General features: G+C 33.4%; 1 protein-coding gene across 1 annotated transcript; it reads left to right on the top strand.

The window, feature by feature from the left end:
* The first annotated feature begins 955 nt into the window (after positions 1-955).
* LOC137406861 (leucine-rich repeat-containing protein 69-like) lies at positions 956-12,118 on the top strand. Its single transcript, XM_068093468.1, has 4 exons — positions 956-1,107; positions 2,765-2,905; positions 5,489-5,629; positions 11,974-12,118. Exons 1-4 carry the CDS (start codon positions 956-958, stop codon positions 12,116-12,118), a joined length of 579 nt encoding a protein of 192 aa, XP_067949569.1.
* Positions 12,119-13,812: the final 1,694 nt, after the last annotated feature.

Below are 13,812 nucleotides of genomic sequence, written 5' to 3'. Positions count from 1 at the left end.
AGTTCTATAAATATTAAACTGCCATGTTGAGATATTTTTTATGTTTCAAATGCAATTTGTACGCAAAAGTACAATTTCTTCTGTTCAACTGTTACAAAAACTTTAGTGTTAAATAAGTGAAATTAAGTGATCATTAAATTTCTATTATAATTTCAAAGCCATTTTGTTATGCATGTTTCAAACGGACCAAAATAGATGCCGCGGATAGCTGAAATTAAAATGAAAAAGCAAATATGAAACACAGATTGTCTTGGTAAAATTTATCTAAATTAATTGCTGTTAAATTTAAAAGATGCCCGCCAAGGTTGGTCCTCTAAATTTCAAACACAACAATTCTGGCCCCCTTAGTGAAAGGTTTAGAGTCTAAACTTTAGACACCCCTGCTATAAATAGAAATGGGTAGATTTAGAGCGTGTTTAATTTTAATAAATAGTGTTCTATTTATGATGATGGAAATAGAAAACAAAAGTGAAAATTTTGTACGTTTGGCTCTTAAAACATCAAAAACATTAAAGGTTAAGATACAATACTAACATGCAAAAGTTTATAATGAAACAGCAAAAAATGCAACTGATCAGTTACATCAAAAATCTTAGGAAAACGAAAATATAAACAGCAATAGCATGTTTACTTCATATTTTTGAAGGAGAATCCTCCTCCAAAAAAATTTAGGGTAACTCGACTGGAGGGGTTATTTTCTTAGCAAATTTTTTCGGTAGAGGAGACGTCGGCGCAGATGGATCTTCCCTTTTTCTAAAGAATTTATGCATCATAAAACGCTTCTCCGTTTGTTAGCGAATGTTTCCATGTGTTTCCGGAGCTTTGTTAATTGCAATGTTAATGTTATGCTACAGTTAGGTCGAGAGCCGAATTTTTGTTCGAGCTCCGAGTTGACCAAATCTCAAAATATTTGGTGAAAAGCCTAAGATTAAAATAATTAGCACGCGCATGGATTATGGGGTATATGATAGTGCCACTAGTCACTAAGTCTTCGTGGCTCGATGGTAGAGCGTATGCAAATGAACTTAGATGTTGCATTCGTAGAAAGTTCAAAGCCATCAGGAAACAGAACTTTAATACCCAGATTTTGAGACCTATAGCTGGAGGGTCAGACATACTTTCATATTAATTTCATGTATATAGAAGAAGATAGAATATAGATGCCACTACAGAAATATTAGATGCTTTAAAGTACTTTGATTGTTATCACTGTACTACCTAGCTATGTAAATGAACGTTATTTGGAGTTGTCCATGGATGTTTTAACTGACTAATAATAATCCTATTCTTTCTGTACAGATATATTATAAACAATCTGATTGGCTACAGAAAACCATTCATAGCAACTTTCTCAAGAAATCTGATAAAAGTTCTGTTTGATTTCCATCCATTACCAAACTGGTTTTTTGTTATTAGTTTATTATTTGCTATACTTGGGAAAGCTACAATCACCAGAAGTTGTCACCTCATGGGTCAATTATTGGGCACAAATCATTTCAACCAGCCCTTATTACTGGCAGTTATTGCAGGCACTCTGGATGGTACCTGACTCATTCATTACACATGGAATATTATATGTTTAAAGTTGTTAACCGCCCTGCCAAATCACTGTGTACTTTTATACATGTAGCGCTGCCAGAAACTGGCAGCAACTTTGTTGTCAGCTACAGATTCTTTGTAATAGCAATAACTACTTGCATTGGTTAGATGTTAGCTTGTCCAAGTCAGCTGTTCATAGTGGTAACAAGTGAAGTCAGTACCTAAATCAGTGGTTGCGCCTGTTTAAAACGGTGTAACCATTGCTCTGTGATGAGGAAATATTTTGTCTTGGGCTATAAATTTCATGAGCAGCCAACTCCACAATACGCCAGGCCTTGCAATGGATTACCGTTAACACACTTAAAACACACACTTGAAACACACACTTGAAACACACACTTAGAACACACAGTAAATTTGAATAATTGCTTAGCTACTTATCCTCTGTATTATGTCGGTCTATCATGCCCAACTAGACTGTCACGGGACTTGTACATATAATGGAGATAGCGCTATACGTGCATCAGTTTTCTCTTAACTGAGCCGACAGATAAAGCTATATTTTGCGGGCTAACTACAATGTTCTCGTTATTAAAATCGACTTTGAGAACTTGCACCGACCTGACAATTTGCTGATTTTTACGAAGCACAAACTTTTCATAAATGATTTACAATATGTGGACTTTACATTATAGGTGGCTTGCTTTATAGAAGCGACTACTGTATATGCTAACAGTAAATACACCAACTAGACGGCTGTCAGATTGAACATAATTATATTGAAGCTGTCATTATATATTGTATACAGTATATATTGTATCTGCCGCATACAATATCTACTGTGGATATTGTAGAACTATTTTATAACATGTGCATCATAACTCGCGGGTGCACTGTAATAATTAATTCATAATTTAGGGTGTAAAAGTGGGAAATGGGTATACAGTACAAAGTAAGAGCAACTAAATGGTAAGAACTGTGTAGCTTTGTGTTTAGATGTGCGTATTTACAAACTAGTAGTTGTAATCCTCGCCAGTTCAAATCCAGCATGAAGTGAAATTTTCATTCCAAGTTATTAATAGCTATGGCTGCACAGACAGGGAATGACATATAATGAAATCAAGATGACAAACCTTGAGATTTATATATAGATTAGTGAGTAGATATTATAAACTTAGAAATAAAGGTTTAACATGAAGGTATCATGGGATTATATGCTTTGCAGGTTAAAGGCTCTTACTAGGCTGAAAGGGTTACATCTATCAAATAACTCTTTCACTGATGGTCTACCAGAAGTAGTCAGCCGGCTCAACTTATTGGAGTCACTTAACTTGTATGGCTGTAAACTCACAGGACTACCTGCAACGTAAGTCATATTATATGAGCCTTTACTGCAAGTGTTCTGTCAAGTCTATGGAATATATAAATATGCTATGACTAGCTATACTACCCAGCGTTGCTCGAGTAATAACAAAGTCTTTGGACAGAAAATCTATTTTTATATAACAAACCGTATACAATATTTACCATCCTAACTTTTAAACTTCATACCATGAGAAAATATTTTTAAGCAGTTGAAATGAATGAAGAGGAAAAAAAACAACTGTAAAAGTTTTCAAGCTTTTTCAAACAACTACAACTTTTAAATTTCATATTATGAAAGAAGTTTTTTGTTGAAATAAATTAGGAAGAAAAATAAAACTGTATGTATATATATATATATATATATATATACAGTTTATGTATATATATATATACACATAAACTATATATATATATATACAGCATATGTATATATATATATATATATACATATGCTGTATATATATATATATATATATATATATATCTATATATATATATATATATATATATATGTGTGTGTGTGTGTGTTTAAAATGAGAATGTGAAATTATTAGCAAATAATAGCTAAACACAATCTGTTTAGCTATGATTACGATGAAAAATTATTTAATAAATAAGGTAATAAAAGCGTATGTTTTATTTTCATGTAATTATAATTTAGTATAATCAAGTATAATTTGTTTTTACTTAACATATAACAAATTTGCCACTCTAACCTTCAAACTACATACCATGAGAAAAGGGTTTTGTGTAATTGAAATAAATTAAGAGAGAAAATAAAACAACTGTAACGGTTTTTAAACTTTTTCCAACAACTGTAACTTTCAAACTTCATATCACGAGGAAAAGGTTTTGTGCAGGACGATTAAATTAAAAATAAATAAAACAACTGTAAAGGTTTTTAAACCAATGTAAATTTAAAATTTCATAACTTTCCGCGACGTGTACAAAGGTTGTTCGAAAACCGAGTTGTTGTAAATCCGAAACAGTTTATCCCATTAAAATAAAACTATGTAAATTATGTAATTCATTCCAAGACAAGAAAACAACTTCGGTAAAGTATCTCTTCAACATTTTACACCATAAGCTGTACTGTAAACTGGATACTATAAATCAGACACGTCCAAAATCCGGCCCGCGGGCAGTTTTCATGCAGCCCGCATCTTCGGTCATAAAATCAATAACGTCTCACCTGCCTGTAGAATTAACCCTTTGAACCCTAGCGGCCGATTTTCCAGCATTGCGTAGGGTGTGTCAAAATCCCTAATGGCCGGAATTCTGGCATTCACATGGCTTTGTTTACAAAAGCAGTTTCTAAGTAACAGCGTAAGCCGATCGAATTAATTCTTGCGCAGGATGTTTGACCAGAAGTGCTTCATCTATTTGTAACAGTTTTCAAATATCTTTATTCCTTCGATTTAGTAACAAATTTTATTAGAGCGGTATCGTGAAAAACTTGATACGACCTATTTGTTGGTAGGTCATAAATGTGTGATGCAAATATAAAATGTTGTGATACTAACTATAATTTTCCAATAAATTTTGACTCATGAAATGATGATGAACATGTGCTCAATGGATATGATGTATTGTAGATGTTTTTACAAGTTTTTTAAAATCCTACGAACTTTTATAGTTTTAGCCCGAATAATGGTGACGCACTGTTCTTTTTTGTTGGATGAAATTTGCTGTGGGTTGCTTGACCTTTTTACTAATGTTTTATCAAATATCATTGTATTATGAGCATGTTTAGTTATAATTAATAAAAGTTTAAAAACTTTGGATTGTTGGACAGATTGCTTAGGTTTACTGACACGCACTGTCAAAAACGACCAGGGTTCAAAAGGTTAATAAATTGGGCAGAAGTGCTGTTACCTGCGTGTTAAACATTTAAAATCTAATCAATTTTATAGTTACTGTCCGATTTTAAATGAGCCCTGCACTTGTTGATATGCCTAGTACTTGTTCGTTTTTCTGTAATTGTGTTTAAAAATTCTATAACTATTAAACTGCCATGTTGAGATATTTTTTATGTTTCAAATGTAGTTTGTACAAGTGGTGTACAAGGGTGTACAAGTGGGAAAAGGGTATACAGTATAATGTAAGAGCAACCAAATGGTAAGAACTGTGTAGCTTTGTGGTTAGACGTGCGTATTTACAAACTAGTGGTTGCAATCTTCGGGAGTTCCAAACCAGCATGAAGTGAAATTTTCATTCCATGATATTAATAGCTGTGGCTGCACAGACAAGGAATGACATATAATGAAATCCAGTTGACAAACTTTGAGATTTATTTATAGATTAGTGAGCAGATATTATAAACTTAGAAATAAAGGTTTAACATGAAGATGTCATGGGATTATATGATTTGTAGGTTAAAGGCTCTTACTAGAAACTAAAACTATGAAATCAGCAAAACTTTTCAATTTCTCACAATAAATGTTCATATGATGTATTGCATGCTGAGTGATTAGAATGTGTAGTTGTCAGCATTTCAACAGTCCATCACACAGACAGAAAATCAGGGGAGACAAATCCTTGATTTGTCTTGTATAAAGGTATCATGGGATTATATGCTTGGCAGGTTAAAGGCTCTTACTAGGCTGAAAAGGCTACGTCTATCAAATAACCCTTTCTCTGATGGTCTACCAGAAATAGTCAGCCAGCTCAGCTTATTGGAGTCACTTAACTTGTCTCGGTGTAAATTCACAAGACTACCTGCAACGTAAGTCATATTATATATACTAGAAATTCCACTGTCATACAGCCCACGACCAAAGTGATATTGGAAAAAGAGAAAGGGTACTGATGGTTGAGAAATGCAATATTAGCAGTCAAATGGCACTGCAGTGCAATAGGATAACTGCAATGGTAGCTGTAATGTACTGGGTGTGGGTGTTATTATATACAACAAACAGCAATAATGAAAGGAAAAGATTATATGTTTATATCTCTCCCCTGCAATAGGAGAAATGCAATATTGGCCAATATTAGAAGTAAAATGCACTGATATTATTAGAATAATCAATATTATTAATATAGTAATAATAGAAAACCAATGCACAATTTTGTTTACATTTAAAAACCTTATAGTTAACGATATCAAGAAGTTGTGATATTTACATAAATTTTTAGAAAATGTGTACTGCGTAGTCATTGTTCTGTAGTCATCCAAACTTATAATTAAATATCGTAATAATCTCATAAGAATCGTTAGAAAAAATATCGTCATTTCCTTTACTTACACTGCGTTGGACATCAGTTAGAATACTAAAGTACTCAAGTGTCTAAAATGTCAGTTTGAAATCGGCAAAACTGAAACGATTTCAGTACTCCTACGTTAATTACAGAAACCGTCGACAATGACGTAGACTGGTGAAATGTGCATGTTATCTTTTCGCGAAATGCGCACGACTTAATCGTTCTATTCTCTGTCGCCCGGCGTTTCAATTTCCGGTCTTAACTTTTATTAAACCAAGCTTTTTAAGCGTTTTGTGACGATTTTCGTCCTAATACATCTATCTATTTGTGTATAATCCGATCAGATGGGAAATTTCAAGAGAATTTCGATAATTTACAAAGACTTGGTAACATATTTAAATAGGCTTATATGTGTTTTGCATCGTTATAATACTTTAACTAATCTACAAAACGATGGTTAAATTTGTTGATGAAATTTCGAGACAAGGGTTTGTCTCATTGTTGATGAATAGTTTTCGTAAGTTGTGTGCACATGCATTTATCATAAAAACTCTCATACTTCGTTTCCACTCGTTTGTTCGTGGGATGAGCCTTTACTGCAAGTGTTCAGTCAAATCTATGGAATTTATAGATATGCTATGACTAGCTATACTACCCGGCGTTGCCCGAGTAATAAAAAAGTCTTTGGACAGAAAATTGATTTTTATATAACGTACCGTATACAACATTTACCATTTTAACTTTTAAACTTCATATCCTGAGAAAATATTTATAAGCAGTTCAACTGAATTAAGAGAAAAAGCAACTGTAAAGGTTTTCAAGCTTTTTCAAACAACTACAACTTTTAAATTTCAAATCATGAAAGAAGTTAGAATGTTAAAATGTTTAAGCAGTTCGAATGAATGAAGAGACAAAAGAAAACCCTGTAAAGATTTTCAAGCTTTTCAAAGAACTGCGTACAATTTTTAAATTTCATATTATGATAAAAGTTTTTTGTTTAAATAAATTAGGAAGAAAGATAAAACTGTATATATATACATGTATATATATATATATATATATATATATATATATATATATATATATATATATATATATGTATATATATATATATATATATACATGTATATATATATACATGTATATATATATACATATATATATATACATGTATATATATATACATATATATATATATATATATATATATATATATATATATATATATATATATATATATATATATATATATATATGTTTAAAATGAGAATGTGAAATCATTAGCAAGTAATGGCTAAATACAATCTGTTTAGCTATGATTACAATGAAAAATTATTTAATAAATAAGGTAATAAAAAAGTGTGTTTTATTTTCATGTAATTATAATTTAGTATAATCAAGTATAATTTGGTTTTACTTAACATATAACAAAATTTGCCACTCTAGCCTTCAAACTACATACCATGAGAAAAGGGTTTTGTGTAATTGAAATAAATTAAGAGAGAAAATAAAACAACTGTTACGGTTTTTAAACTTTTTCAAACAACTGTAACTTTCAAACTTCATATCATGTGGAAAAGGTTTTGTGCAGGACGATTAAATTAAAAATAAATAAAACAACTGTAAATGTTTTTAAACCAATGTAAATTTAAAAGTTCATAACTTTTCGCGACGTGTACAAAGGTTGTTCGAAAACCGAGTTGTTGTAAATCCGAAACAGTTTATCCCATTAAAATAAAACTATGTAAATTATGTAATTCGTTCCAAGACAAGAAAACAACTTCGGTAAAGTATCTTTTCAACATTTTACACCATAAGCTGTACTGTATACTGGATACTATAAATCAGACACGTCCAAAATCCGGCCCGCGGGCAGTTTTCATGCAGCCCGCATCCTCGGTCATAAAATCAATAACGTCTCACCTGCCTGTAGAATTAACCCTTTGAACCCTAGCGGCCGATTTTCCAGCATTGCGTAGGGTGTGTCAAAATCCCTAATGGCCGGAATTCTGGCATTCACATGGCTTTGTTTACAAAAGCAGTTTCTAAGTAACAGCGTAAGCCGATCGAATTAATTCTTGCACAGGATGTTTGACCAGAAGTGCTTCATCTATTTGTAACAGTTTTCAAATATCTTTATTCCTTCGATTTAGTAACAAATTTTATTAGAGCGGTATCGTGAAAAACTTGATACGACCTATTTGTTGGTAGGTCATAAATGTGTGTTGCAAATAAAATTTTTTATGATACTGACTATAATTTTCTAATATAATTTGAGCCATGAAATGATGATGAACATGTGCTCAATGAATATGATGCTACTGTAAATGTTTTTACGAGTTTTTTAAAATCTTACGAACTTTTATAGTTTTAGCCCGAATAATGATGACGCACTGCTTTTTTTCTGTTTGATGGCATTTTCTGTGGGTTGCTCGACCTTTTTACTAATGTTTTATCAAATATCATTGTATTATGAGCATGTTTAGTTATAATTAATAAAAGTTTAAAAACTTCGGATTGTTGACAGATTGCTTAGGTTTACTGACATGCACTGACAAAAACGACCAGGGTTCAAAAGGTTAATAAATTGGGCAGAAGTGCTGTTACCTGCGTGTTAAACATTTAAAATCCAATCAGTTTTATAGTTACTGTCTGATTTTAAATGAGCCCTGCACTTGTTGATATGCCTAGTACTTGTTCATTTTTCTGTAATTGTGTTTAAAAATTCTATAAATATTAAACTGACATGATGAGATATTTTTTTATGTTTCAAATGTAATTTGTATGCAAAAGTACAATTACTTCTGTTCAACTGTTACAAAAAATTTAGTGTTAAGGAAGTGAAGTTTAGTGATTATTAAATTTCAATTATAAGGTCAATGCAATTTTGATATGCTTGTTTCAAACAAACCAAAATAGATGCCTCAGATAGCTGAAATTAAAATGAAAAAGCATATATGAAACACAGATTTTCTTGGTAAAATTTATCTAAATTAATCGCTGTTAAAAGTAAAACATGTCCGCCAAGGTTGGTTCCCTAAGTTTTTAACACAGCAAATTTGGCCCATTTTGTAAAAAGTTTGGACACCCCTGCTATAAATAGAAAGGGGTAAGTATAGAGTGTGTTTAACTTTAATAAAATGTGTGTTCTATTTATGATGATGGAAATAGAAAACAAAAGTAAAAATTTTGTACGTTTGGCTCTTAAAACATCAAAAACATTAAAGGTTAAGATAAATACTAAAATGCAAAAATTTATAATGAAGCAGCAAAATATGCAACTGATCAGTTACATCAAAAATCCTAGGAAAAAAAATATATAAACAACAATGGCACGTTTACTTCACATTTTTAAAGGATAATCCTCCAAAAAATTTAGGGTAACTCGACTGGAGGGGTTATCTTCTTAGCAAATTTCTTCGGTAGAGGAGACATCGTCCCAGATGGTTCCTCTCTTTTTGTAAAGAATTTATGCATCATAAAATGCTTCTCCATTTGTTAGCGAATGTTTCTATGCATTTCCGGAGCTTTGTTAATTGCAATGCGCATGCTCCGGTTTGGTCGAGAGCCAAATTTATATTCGAGCTCCGAGACGACCAAATTTCAAAACATTTGATGAAAAACCTACGGCTAAAATAATTAGCACGCGCATGGATTATGCGGTATATGATAGTGCCACTAATGACTAAGTCCTGGTGGCTAAGTGGTAGAACGTATGCAAATGAACTTTGGTGATGCATTCGTAGAGAATTCAAAGCCATCAGGAAACAGAACTTTAATATCCAGATTTTAAGATCTATAGCTGGAGGGTCAGACAAACTTTCATATTTATTTTATGTATATGGAAGAAGAACATAGAATATAGATGATACAACAGAAATATTAGATGGTTTAAAGTACTTTGATTGTTATCACTGGACTACCTAGTTATGTAAATGAACGTTATTTGGAGTTGTCCATGGATGTTTTAACTGACTAATAATAATCCTATTCTTTCTGTACAGATATATTATAAACAATCTGCTTGGCTACAGAAAACCATTCATAGCAACTTTTTCAAGAAATCTAATAAAAAGTTCTGTTTGATTTCTATCCATTACCAAACTGGTTTCTTTTTTATTTGTTAATTATCTGCTATACTTGGAGTGTTACAATAACCAGAAGTTGTCACCTCATGGGTCAATTATTGGGCACAAATCATTTCAACCAGCCCTGATTACTGGCAGCTATTGTAGGTACTCTGTATGGTACCTGACTCATTTATTGCACATGGAATATTATATGTTTAAAGTTGTTAACTGCCCTGCCAAATCACTGTTATTTTTATACATGTAGCGCTGCCAGAAACTGGCAGCAACTTTATTATCAGCTACAGACTCCTAGTACTAGCAATAGCTACTTGCATTGGTTAGATGTTAGCTTGTATAAATCAGCTGCTCATAGTGGTAAAAAGTGAAGCCAGCACCTAAATTTACATTTACACGTTGTTATCTTATATTTTTTTCTACATAAACTTTTGCGCGAAATCAGTTATGATTACCAATGAAGCAGCCGATATAACATTGCACCTAAGCCGCATAGACGGAAGAGAACAACTTCCTATAAGTGCAGCTGATGCATCAGGTGCAGTACGTCTTGTGACAAGCTGCTGTGTTGCTCACCCGCTCGACAAAGGAAAACTCCGCAAAAACAACAGTTTGTCAAGACAGGCTGCGCACGACTGAGACTAATTAATTTCAAGCATTGCGTGATCTCGCAAAAGTGGGATTGACATATAGTCCTAGGGCCACACAACTGCAGGTCACAATTTAATCGATGTGATTTCATTTCCTTTATCAACGGCAGTATATTTATTGACACATAATTAATTAACCCAGAACATGTGTTTGTATTGGTCGGCGTTAGCACGATCCCCGGGCATTGCTGATTATCTAGAATCCTAGTTTATAATTAGCGCTCTCTGGGTTTAACAGCACCGATTGTCACAGAAAAGCGCAGCCTCAATGGCAGCAAAAGGGATCGACCAGCTAAGGCTAAATAATAATTGTGACATCACATTGTGGGAACCGCAACCAAGTGTATTTTTATTGCAGGACATACTTTGTGACACCCTGTTTTTCATAGTTCTATTATTCTTTGTGTTTTGAATATAGATTCATTCGAAAGCCAAGACTCTGATGTATTGAACTATATAACTAAGAAATTATGTAATTTATGTGCTTTAACTGAGCCAACAGATAAAGCTATATTTTGCAGGCTAACTACAATGTTCTCGTTATTAAAATCGACTTTGAGAACTTGCTTTGACCTGACAATTTGCTGATTTTTACGAAGCAAAAGCTTTACATAAATTATTTACAGTATGTGGATTTTACATTATAGGTGGCTTACGCTATAGGAGCGTCTACTGTATATGCTAACAGAAAATACACCAACTAGACAGCTGTCAGTTGAACATATATTGAAGCTGTCATTATATATTGTATACAGTATATATTGTATATGCCACATACAATATCTACTGTGGATATTGTAGAACTATTTTATAACATGAGCATCGTAACTCGTGGGTGCACTGTAATAATTAATACATAATTTAGAGTGTACAAGTGGGAAAATGGATATTTAACATGAATATGTCATGGGATTATATGATTTGCAGGTTAGAGGCTCTTACTAGAAACTAAAACTATGAAATCAGCAAAACTTATCAATTTCTCACAATAAATGTTCATATAATGTATTGCATGCTGAGTGATTAGAATGTGTAGTTGTCAGCATTCCAACAGTCCATCACACAGCAAACTAGAGGAGACAAATCCATGATTTGTCTTGTATAAAGGTATCATGGGATTATATGCTTTGCAGGTTAAAGGCTCTTACTAGGCTAAAAGTGCTAGATCTATCAAATAACTTTTTCCCTGATGGTCTACCAGAAGTAGTCAGCCAGCTCAACTTATTGGAGTCACTTAACTTGTCTAACTGTCGACTCAAAAGACTTCCTGCAACGTAAGTCTTATTATATGAGCCTTTACTGCAAGTTGTCAGTCAAATCTATGGAATATATAAATATGCTATGACTAGTTGTACTACACAGCGTTGCCCGAGTAATAAAAAGTATTTGAACAGAAACTTTATTTTCATATAACATACTGTATACAACATTTACCATTCTAACTTTTAAACTTCATATCATGAGAAAATGAAACTCGGTTTTTGAACAACTTTCTAAAGCCGGGTTCCCATATCGGTTGCGAGACACCGGCGGTAACTTGCGCAGTAAAACGCTTGCGACGCTAGGCTCACGGCATCTATATATATATATATTTCTCAAAGTCCGTGTGTTGAAATTCCGTCTGTCTGTTGGAAATCCAGCTATAGCTATTATTAGAACAGCTGAGCTTGACAACAATAAAGACTCAAATTCATGGAATTTCATGGAAATTCATGGAATTCTTACTGTCATTGGAAGCCTAACCTTATTAACTAGCTTAGTGGAGTTTCCATTGGCAATATGCCAGGCCACTAGCTTAAAATGTAAAGTTGTTTGACAGTTTTAAAACCTTTACAGTTGTTTTTATTTCTCTCTTAATTTATTTCAACTACACGACAAACTTCTCTCATGATATGTAGTTTGAAAGTTAGAATGGCAAATGTTGTTATATGTTAAATACAAATCAATTTTCTGTCCAAAGACTCTTCTATTACACGGGCAACGCCGGGTGTCACAGCTAGTCTATTCATATAAAAGCCACATCGTTAATAATATCGTAAACTTAATTGCATAATCAAATTAAGTGTTGGCTCGCCATGCCATTCCTATAATGATGACCTTTACCGTAGCTTGTCTTGACAAACTGTTGTTTTTTTGCGGAGTTGTCCCTCCCCCCGTCGAGCGGGCGAGCAACACAACAGCTTGTCGCAAGACATACTGCACTTGATGCATCAGCTGCACTTAAAGGGAGTTGTTCTCTTCCGTCTATGCGACTTGGCTGCCACGTTATGGCGGTCGCTCCATTGGTAATCATAGCGGATTTTACGCAAAAATTTATGTATAAAAAATAAGATTACAACGTCTAACCAAAGACCAGTCTCTGTTGTAAACGTTAGTAAAATTTAATAATAAAATAAAATGAAAATAAAATCTATAAGAACCAACAAAACTGACTGATACAAAAATAGGAATAAAACTGACTGAGCGCACAAATAACGACATGTTTAGTCGCTGTTGTTGCCTAAGTTCTCAAGTTCTACTAAAGATTACCGCAGAGACTGGTCGCTGGTTAAACATTAAAATCTTGTTTTCTACATAAATTTTTGCGTGAAATTCGTCATGATTACCAATGGAGCGACCGACATAACATCGCAACCAAGCCGCATAGACGGAAGAGAACAACTCCCTATAAGTGCAGCTGATGCATCAGGTGCAGTACGTCTTGTGAAAAGCTGTTGTGTTGCTCGCCCGCTCGACGGGGAAACAACTCCGCAAAAACAACAGTTTGTCAAGACAGGCTACCTTTACCCGTACAGTGCATTTCGGGAAGATTTCACATGCGGCCTTTTGCGAAATTTGAACAGCTCTAAAGCCTGGTTCCCATATCGATTGCGAGACTCCGGCGGTAACATGTGCAGCAAAACGCTTGCGACACTAGGCTCGGCGGGATATGTTCACATAAAGCTACATCGTTAATAATATCGTAAACATAA

This window comes from Watersipora subatra, chromosome 10 (assembly GCF_963576615.1).
Source record: "Watersipora subatra chromosome 10, tzWatSuba1.1, whole genome shotgun sequence".
NCBI classification, from domain to species: Eukaryota; Metazoa; Bryozoa; class Gymnolaemata; order Cheilostomatida; family Watersiporidae; genus Watersipora; species Watersipora subatra.
This window is presented reverse-complemented; position numbering and strand designations above follow the sequence as displayed.

Excerpts from the sequence above, each read along its gene's own strand:
- LOC137406861 (XM_068093468.1), top strand. The coding sequence starts at position 956 with ATGGGGTATATGATAGTGCCACTAGTCACTAAGTCTTCGTGGCTCGAT. Across the intron at positions 1,108-2,764 it reads TTGAGACCTATAGCTGGAGG|GTTAAAGGCTCTTACTAGGC; the intron begins GTCAGACATACT and ends TATGCTTTGCAG. Across the intron at positions 2,906-5,488 it reads CTCACAGGACTACCTGCAAC|GTTAAAGGCTCTTACTAGGC; the intron begins GTAAGTCATATT and ends TATGCTTGGCAG.